At 38.7% G+C, this 17,599-nt stretch overlaps 1 protein-coding gene across 7 annotated transcripts in view; it reads left to right on the forward strand.

Annotated features, from left to right (window-relative positions):
• LIN54 (lin-54 DREAM MuvB core complex component) overlaps positions 1 to 17,599 on the forward strand; it is a 61,890-nt gene that overhangs the window by 23,539 nt on the left and 20,752 nt on the right. For 6 of the 7 annotated variants that reach the window (XM_065914243.1, XM_065914248.1, XM_065914242.1 and 3 more), the window contains exon 4: positions 2,658 to 2,800. The exons of the other annotated variant lie outside the window; for it this stretch is intronic. In XM_065914243.1, coding sequence (XP_065770315.1) covers positions 2,658 to 2,800 — 143 coding nt within the window. The remainder of the gene's footprint in view (positions 1 to 2,657; positions 2,801 to 17,599) is intronic. 7 annotated transcript variants of the gene reach the window in all.

Below are 17,599 nucleotides of genomic sequence, written 5' to 3' on the forward strand. Positions count from 1 at the left end.
AATATGATGTCTACTTTGGTCATAGCTTTCCTTCCAAGGAGCAATTGTCTTTTAATTTTATGGCTACAGTCACCATCTGCAGTGATTTTGGAGCACAGAAAAATGAAGTCTCTCACTGTTTCCCCATCTATTTGCCATGAAGTGATGGGACCGGATGCCACGATCTTAGTTTTCTGAATGTTGAGTTTTAAGCCAACTTTTTCACTCTCCTCTTTCACTTTCATCAAGGGGGCTCCTAGTTCTTCTTTACTCTTTGCGATAGGGGTGGTGTCATCTGCATGTCTGAGGTTGTTGATAGTTCTCCTTGCAATCTTGGTTCCAGCTTGTGCTTCCTCCAGCCCAGCATTTGTCATGATGTACTCTGCATATAAGTTAAATAAGCAGGGTGACAGTATGCAGCCCTGGCGTACTCCTTTTCCAATTTGGAACCAGTCTGTTGTTCCATGTCCGGTTCTAACTATTGCTTCTTGACCTGCATACAGATTTTTCAGGAGGCAGGTAAGGTGATCTGGTATTCCCATCTCTTTAAGAATTTTCCACAGTTTGTTGTGATCCACACAGTCAAAGGAGTTTTGGTAGGGTTTGCTAGGATTTGGTTTTTTTTTTTTTTTTTAGCCTAGTTATGATGTAAGTCAGGCTAGAAGAACCCTAGCAAAGCTCTCAGCTGAAATTCACTAAGGAATATGTCTGTAATATAAAATGTAATCAGGAAGTAAAAGAAATTTTTAAAAATATATTTATTTAAAAAAATTTTAAAATTCATAAATGCCCAGTAAAAGTTAACTCATTTTTTAGGAAGATACGTGCACTATTACATTGCTATTAGTAATAGCCCTTACATGCTGACTCTTCCATGCTAGTTCTCTGTTAAGTCCCTCCTTTTTTTTCCCTGTCTCCTCCTCCTTCATCTCTGACTAATAGTTGTTGTTTTGTTTTCAGTCCTGCTCTAAGTCACGTTCGGCTCTGCGACTCCATGGACTACAGCATACCAGGCTTCTTTGTCTGTCCTTCATGGTCTCCTGGAGTTTGCTCAAACTCATGTCCCTGACTCAGTGATGCCATTGAATCACCTCATTCTCTATTGCCACCTTCTCCTCCTGCCCTCAAATCTTTCCCAACATCAGGGTCTTTTCTAATGAGTCGGCTCTTCACGTCAGGTGTCCAGAGTATTGGAGCTTCGGCATTATTCCTTCAATGAGTATTCAGGGTTGATTTCCTTTAGAATTGACGGGTTTGATCTCCTTGCCATCCGAAGTTATAGCATCTAAAGGGATTTTAGAGATAATTTAGTTATCTACCCTCTCTGTTTCTTGACTGCTTGAGTTTCCTCTTTAGCCAGTGGATTCGATTATCCAGCATCTGTTTCGTAGACCTTCAGTGAGTAGGAACTCACTCATTAAAACAGTCATTTAAACTGGAAATTTTTGTTGGAAGTTCTTCCATACTGATAGACTGAAAATTTTCTGTTCCTATATATTAGTGCTATGCAGCTCATAGATAACAGATGGTCCTGATCCTTCAACCTGACAGCCTGGATCAGTCAGGATAACCTTGATTTTTCTGCCATAATAAACAGTCTAACTCTCAGAAGTTAAAGAAGTTTTATTTTAGAGTTTTACTTCAGGGTTATCTACATATCTGTGGTGGGTTAGAAAGGGGTGGGTCTCTTCTCATCATGGTCACTCAAGGACCCAGACTGACAGAGGAACCACCGTCTCAGCTGTGGAAGGCGAGAGGGCCTGGGAGGGTCTGCGTAGGCAGTAAGTGATACACATCACTTCTGCCCACAATCTGTTGGTCAGAACTAGTCACATGGCCCGGATCTCAGCACAGGGAAGCGGGGGGGTAGGAAGGGCAGTCATACTGTGTGCCCAGAATGGCACCATCGCCCAGTCTTCCAGGAATTTGGAGGGGTTGTCACATCTTTGTAATCCTCTCCTACCTAGGATAAAAATCCCTAGTATTTCAGCTCCTCATCATCTGATATCCAGTTCTGTTAGTCATCCAGGCACAGTGTAGTTTTTCTCTGTCATTCTGGAAGTATGTTTCCAGGCTGTTCAAGTTAGCCCAGTAACTGCCTGTTTTATAGGTGTGGCCTTAGATCGTGTGCTGAGGTTTAAGTCCAGACAGGAAGCAGCTGCGGCAGAGAACAGAGACTGACGCTTTAAGGCTCGCAGTCACGTCCTGACTTGGGGAGCCCCTTTCACAGGACATGCTGCGCGCTTATTCTGAGCGCAGTTTCTGATGGGTGTCACTTAACAGTGCTGACGGGGCCCTTCTCTGGTGGTCCGGTGCTTTCACTGCAAGCGTGTGGCTTCAGTCCCTGGTTGGCGAACTGAGATCCCCAGAGCGGGCAAAAAACCCCACAAAATAGTTTTGATGAGAATGTGAGCAGAGTTGTTTTTGTGGATTTTCGTAAGGTGGTATTAAGATGCTAAGTGTTACTAAGAAGCACTGTTTTGTTTCTTTCTGTCTAGGTTCATCACAGTTCATTAGGTTCACCATGGTTCTTTAGACCTCCTTACGTGTTTCAGTTCGTATGTGGCTACATGAGAAGTATTGAGCATGTGTACTGCAGTGGGTGTAAATCATCACCACATTCGTTTTTATACGATTATTGAAAAAAGTCAAACTGATGTGCTGCCTCTCATTTGCAGGTAGGGTTCTTTCACAGTCTACTCCGGGGACTCCATCAAAGACCATAACAATATCTGAAAGTGGTGTTATTGGATCAACTTTAAATTCTACAACACAGACACCAAATAAAATAGCCATCTCACCTTTGAAATCGCCAAATAAGGTAAAAAAAAAAACAAGAATTAGCCACAAATGCCAAGTATTGTGGTTAATGACTTTATTTGTATTCCCAAAGAATTAATAGGTATTTGGTGAATACCAGATTTAGTGATTAAGAATGTGTGAGAGATAAAAAACTTAACTCTAAACGCATAGTAACACAGTAGTCATTTTGCATGCTAAGATGATTGCCATGGCCCATGTGAATGTGGGGACAACATAAATCTTTTGAATGAAGTATTTTATGTAAGTATGTGATTCCTCTTCAGTTTATATTTGTGCACAATTATTTTCTTTGGGTCAGTCACAGATATAGTGACTGTAAAATGCTAAATGCAGGTTTTTTGAAAATAGGATATTGATGTCTTCTGCTTAAGCTGTCCTTTATTTTATAGAGAGCTGAGATTTTGCTGGGTAACAGAGCACCCAGAGTACTAGAAATTGCCATCAAATGCTGGTTACCATATAACTGGGTTAACACAGTTCATTCAAAGCATTCGAAAACTTGTCATAATTTGTTTTCATTTTAACAGTGTGAAGTACCTATCATTTTAGGTGAAGTAGGTAGTCCTAGCTCACTTTCCTAAAATGTACAGATGTCATTATATAGCACAACATTTTGAAAAAAGTATATTGGAATGGATATGTTCAAGGGAAAAGCCAGGATTCTATTCTGTAAGGTGCCACCCTTGGGATTCTGGAAACACACTACCATTTGTACCTGCCTTTTCCCTTAACTTGTTACTCTATTCATGAATAGAACGAACGTTAAATGTTTGCCTTACATGTTTAAAGGGTCTAACTGTTGGCTTCTGTTTCAGTAAGACTACTATAAGGTATAAATATGGTATCTATTACAGTTTATTAAAATTATCTCCTACCTGCATAATAATACAGATAATTATTTACTTAAATGGAATGAATGTAACAGAAATTTTGAGTGCTCACTGTTTTCTTCATAGTGATACACTAGGCATGAAAGCATAGATAAGCTTTGAGTTTCAGGTAGTTGAGTAGGCAAAAGTTAAAAATTACTCTACAGGATTGTCAGGGTTACGAGTGGATTGATGAGCCCCGCTGTGTGTGTCAGCGGTTTTTGTACAAAGGCTGCTGTTCCTGAAAGGTCCTAACCTGAAAGGTGGTTTGGGCCGTGGCTGTAGGTGAATTGAGGTAATACTTTACAGGAAAGCATAAAAGCACAGCCCATGTATAAATGTAGTGTCGGGAGCTGCATTGCTTTGGTAGTGGGAAAGCTGAGGGTGCTAAGGTCGGAAGCAAGGTTTCGCTGCCCTCAGGGGAGTTTGGATTTTACTGTTCTTAAAGACTTGCTGTGACTTCCCATTGCTTCTAGGACAATGGGTCTCAACCTTGTCTGCACATTAGAGTCATCTGGGAAGCTCTGATAAATACCAAGGCCTGGTTCTTGTCCCCAGGGCCTCTGTTTTAATTGGTCTGGAGTTAGGCCTGGTATCAGGAATTTTTACACTAAGTGATTCTAAAGGGGCAGCGTAGATTGAGAACAGCTGCTGTGGGATGATGTGAAATTTGCATTTTTAAAAAGATGACTCTTGTAGCGTAATGAAAGATAGTTTGGAGAAAGATAAGCCTGGATTGTAGAAGAAGCCAGTTAGGTTAGTTTTTCTCAATCTGGCTGCACTTGCAAAGCGCCTGGGGACCTCTTAGAAAACCTCATGGCTGGCCTCTGTGTGATCCCATTTAAATCAGTCTCTAGGCTGGGGTCTAGGTATTTAAAACAATATTTAAAAATTTTAAGGTGTAGGCCACACAACATTGTAAAGCACTTATACTCAAATTAAAAAATAAACAATAAAGTGTAGGCCAGGGTAGAGAATCATTAAATTAGATTATTAAATTACTTCAGATTCGAGCTAGATTAGTAGCTCAAGGGCCAGGGAGAAGAGATGTGTTTAAGACATGATGGCCAGGGTGTTCAGAAGAGGGACACTCTGGGGGATGACTCCTAGATTCCTAACTTGAGTAAGAAGAGTAGGTGGTGGCACTGTGGACTGGTATATGGGCTGTATCTGATAGCATACAAGTAAGAGCTTGCTCTATTTTCCTTTTATCCTTGACTTTAGCCCTGTTGAATCTTCCTTCCCTGCCTCTTTGACAAGACGCCATTTTTACTGTAAGAATGAGCCTTATTGGGATGGTTAAACTCAAAGGTGTGAAAAGTCTACTCCAAACCTTACATCCAGTTGGATGAGGTAACTTACACCCAGTCATGGCTCGGGGTCCGTGCAGTGGAGGGGTACTGTGTGTTACTTCACTCTTTCGCTTCCTCCCTCTTTCTGCATTTGGCTTCTGATTGGCAGGAAGATTAGAGGAGAAAGGACAAAGTTTTGCGTGACTGGGCCTGTTGTCGTCCAGCTGCCGGTACCCTCTGCGTGGCAGGTGTCCAAGTGTGGCCTTTCGAGTTGAGCGTTCAGCATGGTTTCTGCAGGCCCCACGGTGTGCCCGTGTTGCCCAGGTTCCTGTCTGGAGCACGCCCCAACTGCCTTTGGCAGTCTTCTCGCGCTCTCTTCCTCCTGTAGTCCACCTACAGCCTGTTACTGCTGAGTATCCTTCCTCAAGATGGCACGTGTCTCTGGCCTAGCAAATGCTTTATCCTTCCACAGCATCTCGTTGGTGAATGGGAAACCTATAGAACCCGGTGGTGGAAGCGTAGCTCCTCTAACGGTGGTCCTCTGTGTCCTTGCTCTGCTGTTTTGATGCTCCTTCCAACCTCTTTTTTTAAAATTACTTACTTATTGATTGATTTTACTTTTGGCTGTGCTCGCAAGCTTTCTCTAGCTATGGTGAGTGGAGACTATTCTTCACCGCGGTAAGTGGACTTCTCACTGCCGTGGCTTCTCTTGTTGCAGAGCACAGACTTTGGGCACACAGGTAGTTGGAGTTCATGGGCTCAGTAGTTGTGGCTTTTGGGCTTAGTTGCGCTGAGGCGTGAGGGATCTTCCCGGACCAGGGATCAAACCCATATCCCCTGCACTGGCAGGCGGATTCTTATCTACTGTACCACCAGGAAAGTCCCTCCATCTAACCTCTTGCTTTTTACAGGCTGGGACCCATGTTCACATAAGGCCTAAATTCCTGGGGATGTATGTCAGGTCCTTCTTATGGCTAGACCCAAATGGGCTTAAGAGTTCCTTTATCCCAGTATATCACCAGCCAAAGATTGAGATGACAAGTTTCCTAATCTGTCCCAGAGATTTTCTGGGGGAACCCCTGCCCTTGTTCTCACTAAGATGTAAAGCTCTAATGTTATCTATGTTTATGAATTCACTTCTGTTTCTAGTCTGTTTTGTTTCATTTTCGATAGGCAGCAGGTGGATAATAGGGGTACTGTCTTTTAGCAACTCACTGTGGCATGAATGGTTTGGTTTTTTTTAGAGAATAGGGGAGTTTATCATTTGTCGTTCTCAGCTTTGAAGGTTGCACTAGAGCCACATTTTAAAACAGGAGAGAACTCCCTTATCCCTTTATCCTAGAGAGGAAGGAATAGCCGGTTTGGGCAAAAAGATAATGTTTAGCTCTTGGAGCTGTTTGTCATTGAAGTGCCCACTGCCTGTCTAAAGGAGGATGTCCATTAGGAAGCTGAATATAGGTAGTGGCTAAAACTGGGCATATGGATGCAGTCAGCCAGGGAGCATGATGTTGTGTGTGGAGTGAAAAGAAAGGCAGGACTGAACCACAGAATATTAAGAGTGGGTAGAAGAAAAGAAGCCAATGGAAGAGAAGGAATAAGAGAGGTAGAATGAGAAACTTAAAAAAGTGGGAAGGGAAGATGGTCTCAAATTTCAGATGTTAAAACAAATCAGTCAATTAAGAAAAAGACTGAAAAATCAGGATTTGCTGAAGATGTCCTTGCTCCTGTTAATCGAAAGTGGTCAAAAGAAACCTCAAACACCCATCCTTCCTTCCCTGTTAGCACTCACAATCTGACCATCACTGTCCTTGAATCTGCCAGGACTTCTCTCAGTATTTATTCCTGTTTATGTGGTACTGGCTATCATCAAAAGAGCCAGACTCCTCGATTACCTTTCCTTTCCCACATCTGATCTCCTTGAAGTCGTCAGTATCTTCTGCCTCCTTACCCACTACCCACCCCCAACTCTTGAAACCCTCCCCCCATATGGGGTTTATAAGCAAAATAATCCCCTAAACCCTCAACCTCTTCACCGAAGATCCCTTTATCTTTTTCTCTAACAGATACCTGACTCTTCTGATGGCACTGTTTCCCTTGAGGGCGGACTGTGCTTCTGCCCTTTATGCCATGGAGCCTGGAAGCGGGGACCTATTATGTGTCCAGATGTGTGTTTTGTTTCTGTTCTTTTCTTTTTAAAGTGCATGCATGCATGCTAAGTCATTTCAGTCATGTTCAACTCTGCGATCCCATGGACTGTAACCCACCAGGCTCCTATGTCCATGAATCCTGGGATTCTCCAGGCAAGAATACTGGAGTGGGTTGCCATTCCCTTCTCCAGGGCATCTTCCCGACCCAGGGATCAAACCTGCGTTACTTACTTCTCTTGCATTGGCAGGTGGGTTCTTTATCACTACGCCAAAAGTGCCATTTTAAAGCTTCTTGGACCTCTGATTGATTGTCTTTTATTTTTGGAAAACTTTGGACCATATCTCTTCAAACCTTTTTTCTGCCTCATTCTTTCTTTCTCTTCATTCTAGGACTCCGTTTTCCAAAGTGCTAGACTGAGATCGTTCGGAAGCTCTTGGATGCTCTGTTCTGCTCCCTCCCGCTTTTTCTTTGTTTCACTTGGGTCATTTCTATTGACCTGTCTTCAGATTAATTAATTCTTTCCTCAGTTGTGTGGAATCTACTTAAGGGCCCACTGAAGGACTTCTTCATCCCTGATAATTGTGTTTATCATCTTTTTATCATTTCCATTTGGCTCTTTTTTATAGTTTCCGTCTCTCTACTGACACTCCCCTCTGTTCATTGTGTGTTGTTTTCCTTTCCCACTAGGCCTGTTAACATTTTGATCATAGTTATTTTAAAGTCCTTATCTGATGGTTGCAGCATTCAGGTTATCTTTAAGTCTGGCTTTCATTTTAGAATGCCATCTGGGCCTTTTTTAAAAAAAAAAAAATAAAAGCTTATACATCCAGAATGGGGAAACTATTCTATGAAAGGTGAATAACTTAGCCCAGCACTGAAGCTGGGTTGTTGATTCTTAGGAAACCTGATTAGAAAGACTTCAGGACAGTTAAATTTTTGGATACCTGAAGTTCAGAAAATGTAAATATTTGTAGAGTTTGTGTCCTGGAAAATTGAATCAAAGAAACAAGGGTTAGAAACCTCAAAACCATTTCTTTCTCACTAATTTGGTCTTAGAGTAAGTAAATACTCTTAAAATGTAAGGCCTGGTCACCCTTTACCTGATGTTGATGGGTTCTTTTTTTTTTCCCCCTATCTTTATAATGAGCACAAATACATTTTCAAAATATCCTGCTCTTTACCTTTAAAAGTCTATGGAAATTATCCTGGACATCCTTGAATCTACCTTATTCACACTCTTGTCAGTTTTTCTCTCCTACCCAGGGGAGTGCTCCTCTTTTTGGGCCTTATTTGGCAAACAGGGAAGATCTGTTGGTAATTGAATCATCACATAGCCATTTAGGATGCAGAATGTACTTCAGTCCCAGGGGAGGAATTTCACAGCATAAGCTGTGTACAAATGAAAAGTTTCTTATTCCTCTGAAATCTATGACCAGTACAACTTCTTGAACCCTTTCTACTTCTGAGTCTTCTAGCTTGGGTAGAATTCTGTAAAGCTTCTATAATTAAACTCTAGATTCAACATTTTACTATAGTTGCTTTATCGTTTATTTAACGCATCCTGCTCTCCAGTAATCATCTTATTTTTAAAATGCATTTCAAAGTAAATTGCACATATTCAGTATACTTCTCGCCCCATATTCCAAGCATACCATTAACTAGAATTTTCTGTTTGTTTAGAGGGTTTTCTTTTTCGTTTTGAGGAAAAACTCACATTTACTGAAATATGCAAATCTTAAAGGTACAAATATGCAAATCTTAAACATTCGGATGTTTTCAGCTAAAATGTATACATCTATACAACAAAAAAATTGTTAAGATAAAGAACATTATCACCACCATAAGAAGTTAATAACTAAAAAAATGTCTTTTCCTATTTCTGAATATATTACGGTAAACAGTGCACCTGTCATGTGGTAGGTTTTGGTCATATTTCCTAGAAACTGATAAACAAATGACTGCAGATTATTAAAGATTATTTTGCTAGTAGTTCAGATAGTTTCCAGTTTTTTACCCTACTAAATTGAAGGAGGACATAAGTAAGTTTATAAATCATTAGAAATAATTTTTGATGGTAGAATACAATGATTTTGGGTGTAAAACTCAGAAGGAATTCTAAGTATTAATGTATATTATTATACGTTAAATATCTTTCTGTTCATATATATAGATTTATGAAAATAATGTTTTTCAGTGTTTACTTAAAAATAGAAATAGAATTGACGCTGAACTCTCACTCTAGTGATATATAATATACATTTATGGATACAGGAAATAATCTTTTAAAATGAATCCCATCATCTTATGGAGCACGATGCATTCCAATTAAATTTTTTTATTGTAATGATCACAATTTGTAATGTATTTGTTGTTTTCAATGTATACAATAACTGTATTATGAACTCAGTCAAGACAAAATTATTTAACACATGGAGTTTTACATAAAGGGTAATGTGTGTGCTCAGTCATGTCTGACTCTTTACAACCCCATGGACTGTATCTCACCAGGCTTCTCTGTTCATGGGATTCTCCAGGCAAGAATACTGGAGTGGGTTGCCATTCCCCTCTCCAACATCAGGGTGATAACAAAATGTTTTTAAATTTTCCGTTTATACACATCTTTTTGTTTCAGAGAATTATGATAAAAGAATTTCAAGGATAAAAATGTTACACTAGAATAAAATTTTTAGAGGATATGGAATTCAAACACAAGTTCATAGAGAAAATGGAATAATGTAAATTTCTGACTGCTGAAGAGTTCTTTATTTATATTTTAAAAAATATAATAGATACTGATGAGTATCAAATCACTATGTTTTGATTCCATTGAATACATTTTAAAAAGTAATGTGACAGCTTTATTTTTTAAATGCTAATATTTATAATGGGCTAGAAATTACAGTAAACTGAATGATGTGCTCAGTCTCCCTGAAGGTTATCTCCATTCCAGCCAACTGGAACAGGGAAAAGGTACATGTTGGTAGGCTTTATGGACCAGACCAGATGCATGGTGCATTTTTCACTTCACTAGTTAAAAGTCTTGTGGCCTTACCTTGACTGCAAGGGAGCCTAGGAAATGTAACCTGATTGTATGCCTAGGAAGCAGAAGAGAAGATGGATTTTGGTTAGCAGTAAGCAGTTCTATAGCATAATTGTCCATATATAGAGTAAGTAGTGCTATATTAACAAATTGACATTAATTAGGCAAGAAACTGGAAAGCTTGAACAATAATGAAGATTTCCTGTTACTAAGAGTCACTCTTGGAGACTTCCCTGGCAGTCCAGTGGTCAAGTCTCTGCACTTCCAGGGCAGGGGGTACGTACAGGTTGAATTCCTGGTCAGGGAACTAAGACCCCACATGCTGCATGGTGCAGCCAGTAAATAGACAGACAGTCACTGTTTCCTTCCTGTTAATGAATGGCTATCAGTAGGTCAGTGTGTGCTGGGTACTGAAGCTGTGGAAACTATGGAAGAGCTTACGGTGGTCGGTCAGACAAAATTGAATGCATGTAAAATAATAATGAACAATGAAATAGGTGCTAAGTTGTGTGTATAGGCAAGGTGAGGTGAAACTAAAGAGAAAAGAAAAAGAAGTCCTGGCATTCCTTCATTTTCCACTCAGCAATACCTTCTGTGTTAGGGGCTGTACATTTTGGGGTAATAGAACAAAAATAGACATGTGGAACCTAAAGTCTGTGGAGGTGCAGGAGGGAGTGTGACAGAAATGGCTTTAAATGATATACAAAAATATAAAATTACAAAAGCTCAAGTGATGACATGAGCTCCTATATAAGAGGATTCAGCTGCAGTTGGGATGATCAGAGAAGGCATCCCTGAGCTAAGATTTTTTTAATGGGTAGAATTGGAGTGGATGTCAGCCACAAGAGTGAAAGATTGGAGGTAAAAATACTTATAACGTATAAATATGTATACCTGTGAGGGTACATGCATACAGAGTAGTAAGATAGCTACTCTGATTGGAATTAGTAATCCTTTGCAGGCAGTGGAGAACATGTAAGGATAGGGTTAGATTTTGGATAATTTTCAAAACCAAGCAAATTTAGACTTAATTTTGTCATTGAATGGAGACTTATAAAATGTCTCTAATTACTTAGGCAGTGTTTGTGTGGTGGAGTCAAAGCAGGTAGAGATGAATCATGAGCTGATTTTGAATTTGTTTTACATACATCCAGGTAAGAAGTGATATGAGCAATGACGTTATTGGGAAGTTGAGAGAACAGTTTTGGCACAGGTTTCAGAAGCTGATAGCTTCTGCTTTTGCTCTGAGTCTCTTAAATGAGTTGGGGATGGTCCTGTGAGTACAGTTTGAAGTGAAGGGGATCTGTTTTCCTGATAAACTTTAACATAGATTGTTTCAAGATTGATTTAAGAGTTAGGGTGACTGCAGGTTCTAGTACCATTAATTCAATTGCCTGAGTTACTTTCTAGATAAATGTTTCTCATATCAGCACCCATTAGCAGAGAATTTCTTTTCTATGTTACTATGTTGGTTTTGTTTTTATGCTTTTATAATTAGTGATGTTTGAATGCCTGTGGGGTCCTGTTGCAATATTATTAAAAACTTTTTTACTATGGAAATTTATAATATGCTAAAAAGTTAGAATAGTATAATTAACCCCTGTGTACCCTTCATCCAACTTTGGAATTGTCCACTATTATGTTATCATCTATAACACTTCCCACTTTTTAAAAAAGTCAATCATGTCATTTTATCTGTAGGTATTTTGTTATATATATAAAAGATAGGGACACTTTTTCTTTTAACTTATTCACATTCCATTAATGCCATTAAATACCTAGTTAATTCACATTTCCGCAGGCACCTAAATTTTTACACTGTGCTTGAACTTGGGATTCAGAAAAGTTTGTGAATGATTGCTGTTTCTCTTATTTTCCTCATCTTCCTTTTTTCCTCTTGCCCTTTAAAAAAAAAATCAAGTTGTTTACATCCTATATTTTTCATAGCCTGGAGTTTGCTGGTTGCATCGCTGTGGTGCCATTTAGTTTTGAGACTTTCTGGAATACAACTCAGATGACTCCTATATCTTTAGAGCTTAGCATGTGTTTTATAGGTATTTTCTTCCAGTCTTCGGTTTGTCTTTTTATTTTTTAACTGTCTTTTACAGAGCAGAAATTTCAGTTTTAATGAAGTTTGACTCATCAGTTTTTTCTTTCATGGATTGTACTTTTGCTATTGTATCTAAAAAGCCATCACCAAACCCAGGGTAACCTAACTTTTCTCCTGTTATCTTCTAGGAGCTTTGTAGTTTAGTTTTATAGTTTTAGGTCTGTGATCCAATATGTGAAAAATATCAGATCTGTGTTGAAATTCACTTTTTGTGTGTGGACGTCCTGTTGTCCCAGCATCATTTGTTGAAAATATCCTTTCTCCATTGAATTGCCTTGGTTCCTTAGTCAGAGGTCAGTTGGCTCTATTTGTATGGGTCTACTTCTGTGCTCTCTTGTTTATCAGTCATTTTTAGTTTGCCAACGTAACTGATTTCAAGATCTCAAATATTGAGATTTGTATTTTAAAAAATTCTTCATTCTTGTGTGTCTTCTGGACTCTTCCTCTGAACTCCGATGCTCTTTGGGTGGTTTGTCTTTTTTGTTTGTTTAGGAACTAAAACAAGCTCATAGCATATTATGTAAAGTACTCCTTTGTTCTCAATGTGGTTACAAAACCTTTTCTCAGTTGGTTTCATCTTTTTATTCTTGCCAGACATTTTGCACATTAAATTTGTCAAAATGGTGTCTTCAGTTGTGAATTTTGAGTTTTTGATCTATGCTTAGGTAAGTCTTCCTTACTCCCAGTATTTTTATTTATCCATTAAAAAATTATTATCTGGTTTTACGTAATTATTTTCTATATAATATTTTATTACAAATTAAGCACAAGAACAAATAGATTTGTTCTTGTTTTTTAAGCATGATGGAATGGTTACATTTATATTCACCTGTCTACCAGTTTGATCCTGACTGATTTATATAACACATCTTGCAAGATGGGCATCTAATTTTTATATTGTGGTAAAATACACACAGCATAAAATATGCCATCTTCGTATATATTTTTAGGTGTTGAGTTCAGTGATATTAAGTCCATTCATATTGTTGTGCAGTCTTCTCCACCATCCATCTCCAGAGCACTTTCCATCTTGGAAAACTGAGGCTCTGTACCCATTCTTCCCTCTCCATAGCCCTTGATAGCCACTAATCTATTTTCTGTCACTGGGATTTTGGCTACCCTGCTTCATAAAACTGAGATGATAGATCATTTGTCCTTTATTTGTTACTGGCTTATTTAACTTAGCATGGTGTCCTCAAAGTTGACCAGTCAGAATTTCCTGCCTTTTTAAGGCTGGATAATGAACACTCCATTGTATGTATATTCATTTGTGGAGGGACACTTGGATTGTTTCCATATTTTAGCTCTTGTGATTAATGTTACTATGAACATAGGTGTACAAATATCTCTTGGAGACCCTGCTTTGAATTCATTTCTTTAAAATCTCTCTAATAACGTGGTCCTTTTTTTTATTGAATTAAAAAAAAAATTTTAACTGAAGGATAATTGAGTCATTTCTAATGAGGTGTATGAACCTAGAGCCTGTTATACAGAGTGAAGTAAAAAAGAGAAAAACAAGTATCATATATTAATGTGTATATATGGAATCTAGTAAGATGGTACTGATGAATCTATTTGCAGGGCAACATAACTATAATTATATATATTATAATTCCCTGGTAGCTCAACTGGTAAAGAATCCACCTGCAATACAGGAGACCCTGGTTCGATTCCTGGGTTGGGAAGATCTGCTGGAGAAGGGATAGACTACCCACTCTAGTATTCCTTGGGCTTCTCTTGTGGCTCAGCTGGTAAAGAATCCACCTGCAATGCAAGAGACCCGGGTTCGATCCCTGGGTTGGGAAGATCCCTTGGAGAAGGGAAAGGCTACCCACTCCAGTGTTCTGGCCTGGAGAATTCCATGGACTAACTCCATGGGGTTGCAAAGAGTCAGACATGACTGAGAGACTTTCACTTTCAGTTTCAGTGGGATGCAGACATAGAGAACAGAGCTATGGACATGGGGGAGGTGGAAGGGGTGGGACAAATGGAGAAAGAAGATGGAAGCATATACACTACCACATGTAAAATAGATAGCCAATGGAAATTTGCGGTATGGCTCAGGGAACTCAAGCAGGGACTCTGTAACAACCTAGAGGGGCAGGATGGTGGGAGCTGGGAAGGAGGTCCAAGAGGGAGGGGACACGTGTATACCTGTGGCTGGGTCCAAGAGGGAGGGGACACGTGTATACCTGTGGCTGATTCATATTGATGTACTGCTTTTGATTCTTTTGAGTGTATACCCAGAAACTGAATTTCTGGATCATATGGTAATGCTATGTTTAGTGTTTTGAGGAACTACCATGCTGTTTCCCACAATAACTGTTCTGTTTCACATTCCCACCAACAATGCACAAGGGTTTTCATGTCTTTGTATTCATGCCAGCACTGTTTTTCTGATAGTAGCCATCCTAGTGTACGTGAGGTGGTATATCATTGGAGTTTTCATCTTTCACCAATGATTAGTGATGTTCAAGTATTTTTTCATGTATTTATTAGTCATTATATATCTTCTTTGTTGTTCATTCTCTCAGTCGTGTCCAGCTCTTTGCAGCGTCATGGACTGCAGCACGCCAGGCTTCGCTGCCTTTCACTATCTCCTGGAGTTTGCTCAAACTCACGTCCACTGAGTTGATGATGCCCTGATGGTTTAGTCACTAAATTGTGTTCAACTCTTGTGATCCCATGGACCGTAGCCTACCAAGCTCCTCTGTCCATGGGGTTTCCCAGGCAGAAATACCAGAGTGGTGTGCCATTTCCTTCTCCAGGGGATTTTCCTGATCCAGGGATTGACCCCAGGTTTTTCTGCACTGCAGGCTAATTCTTTACCGTCTGAACAACCAGGTGATGATACTTAGAAATGTATATTCAAATTCTTGGCCCATTTTTGAATTGATTCATTTGCATTTTATAAGTTCCCTCTATATTCTGGATCTCAGTCCCCCATTAGACATATGATTTGCGAGTTTCTGCTGTTCTGTGAGTTACCATTTTACTCTGTTGACAGTGTCTTTTGAGGCATAAAATTTAAAAATAGCTGCAACACCTAGGGTGGAAGCATAGAGTCCTAAACACTGAACCACAAGGAAATTCCCTGCTTTCTGGTTTTTATAAGACTGCTGCCTCCTAAAGCACATTGTCTAAACTTGCCTGATACGATCATTTGACCCTTTCCTTGAATGCGCCCATAGATTCTAACACATCACATTTATCTTATCTTTGTCACTGTAACTGTGAATAAAGCATAAATTAGGTTAATATCCATGGAAAATTGGCAAATGAACACTTACATCTTTTTCGTAATATTTCACAGTCAGTACATCAGTGCCAAAAGTTGTCGTATCCATCCCAAGGTTTGACTCTGTCTTTAGTCATGTAACATTTGTACTATCTATCCTTTCTCATTTTCTTATTTGTCTCTTACAGCTTGAAAGCATTTTTTAAGCTTTCAAATTGGTAGGTTTATTTTAGTAACCAAAGTTTGGAAATTAGGATAATATAAACATAGTTTTTCCATGATGATAAGGTCTATAAACATTCTGTCACAAATTTCTAAAAAGCGTATTAAGATGGAACCCTATAAATTCCTGATTTCAAACTATATTATAAAACTGTAATAGTCAAAACAGTGTGGTATTGATATAAACACAGAGAAATTGATCAATGGACAGAATAGAGAGCCGAGAGATAAACTCACATGTATGTGATCAATTAATTTGTAAGAAAGGAGCAAAGAATATATGGTTGGTATTGAGAAACCTGAACAGCCACATGCAGAAGAATGAAACTAAACCACACACAAAATTTAACTCAAAGTGGATTAAAAGTTGTATGTAAGACCTGAAAGTATAAAACTCTTAGAAGAAAACATAGGAGGTGGTAAGCTCCTTGACATTGGTCTTGGCAGTTTTTAGTTAAGTTTGGGAAACCTACACCATACCAGTCTAGGAGATCTGTCATGCTCCTTGGCATATTGAAGACTCTAAGAATTTCCATAGCAAAGGCGTTTGTCTAACTTTGTTTACCTCAGGACTTCATAATTAATGTGACAAAAGTAGATTGTTTCATGTACTGCCTGATCTTGAAGAGCTCATATTTAAAGAACAACAAGTTTAAAGAACAAATTTTAGTAAGTGGTACCTAACCAGCACTGAGGAAAGTATTATTCTGATTTTGCAGTCGATTAAACAAATAGCATCTTAATATCTGTTCAAAATGGTGAGATTTGTGCAGGTGTCCCAAAGCAGTATAAGAATTTCATTCAGTGGTAACGTTCTCCCCTGCACAGGTAGAGACAAAGGTATAAAGAAGCATTAGGTTGCTTGACAGTATACGCAAGATTGAGGCAAACTGGAACCAAAACTCTTATGTCCAAACGTTTGTTTCTAACCTGTGTTTACAAACAGAATCAAATTTCAAAGTGTACTCCTCCCCCTCAAAATAGCTAACATATTTATATGGAGCCCCACAAATTCAGGGTTTGGATGTTGATTGAGCCTCTATCTCCAACTTCACTAAATAAGAATCTTCATTTATAGAACAAGAAGAATATTTTATTATTCCTTTTTTTTCCCTTTAAGGTAAATCTTCAATTAAGCAAGGACTTCTGGTATTTGCTAATTAGAAAACAATAAAGAAATCTATCCCTATATAATTATTAATATTTAAATAAAAATGGCTTAAAATAGTACAAATAAAAAAATGTCAAGTCCATGTTTTTCAGGACAACCACTGATACATGTTAAATGTAACTAGTTTGAATATAAATTAAGATATTTGCTTTTTAACCCAGCTGTCAGTGGTGTTAATCAGGAACAGCAATAACTGAAGATTTTTACTGAATGTACGTGAACTATTTTTCTGCTAATGTGGTATGTTCAGAGAGACATGCATTCACATGGAGTTTCTCAGGCTACTCCAAGGAAGGTACCAACTTGTGAATTCTTAAAGCAGTTAAGTGTAGTATTCAGATGCTTCTGTCATTTACAAAATTAGTAGCTTTGATATGTTAGTTTATTTTAGGTGTTAAAAAATGCAATTTAATCAGTGGTTGCCAGGAATTAGGGCTGTGACTGTAGAGGGAAGTGCAGTAGAGTCTCTTTGTGGTGATGGGAAAATTTTGTATCTTGATGGTGATGTAGGTTACATGAATTTATACAGCCTTCAGTGTACATCCAAAAAAGTGCATAAAAACTGGTGAAATCTGAATAAGGTCTGTTCTGTGGTTTAGTTGATCATATTATACAAAATGTCAATTTCCTGGTTTTGATAATGTCCTATGGTTATATGAGATTTTTTGGGGGGGGAGGGGAAAGTGTATATGGGAACTTTGTAGTAG

Source organism: Muntiacus reevesi, chromosome 22, assembly GCF_963930625.1.
Source record: "Muntiacus reevesi chromosome 22, mMunRee1.1, whole genome shotgun sequence".
Taxonomy (NCBI): domain Eukaryota; kingdom Metazoa; phylum Chordata; class Mammalia; order Artiodactyla; family Cervidae; genus Muntiacus; species Muntiacus reevesi.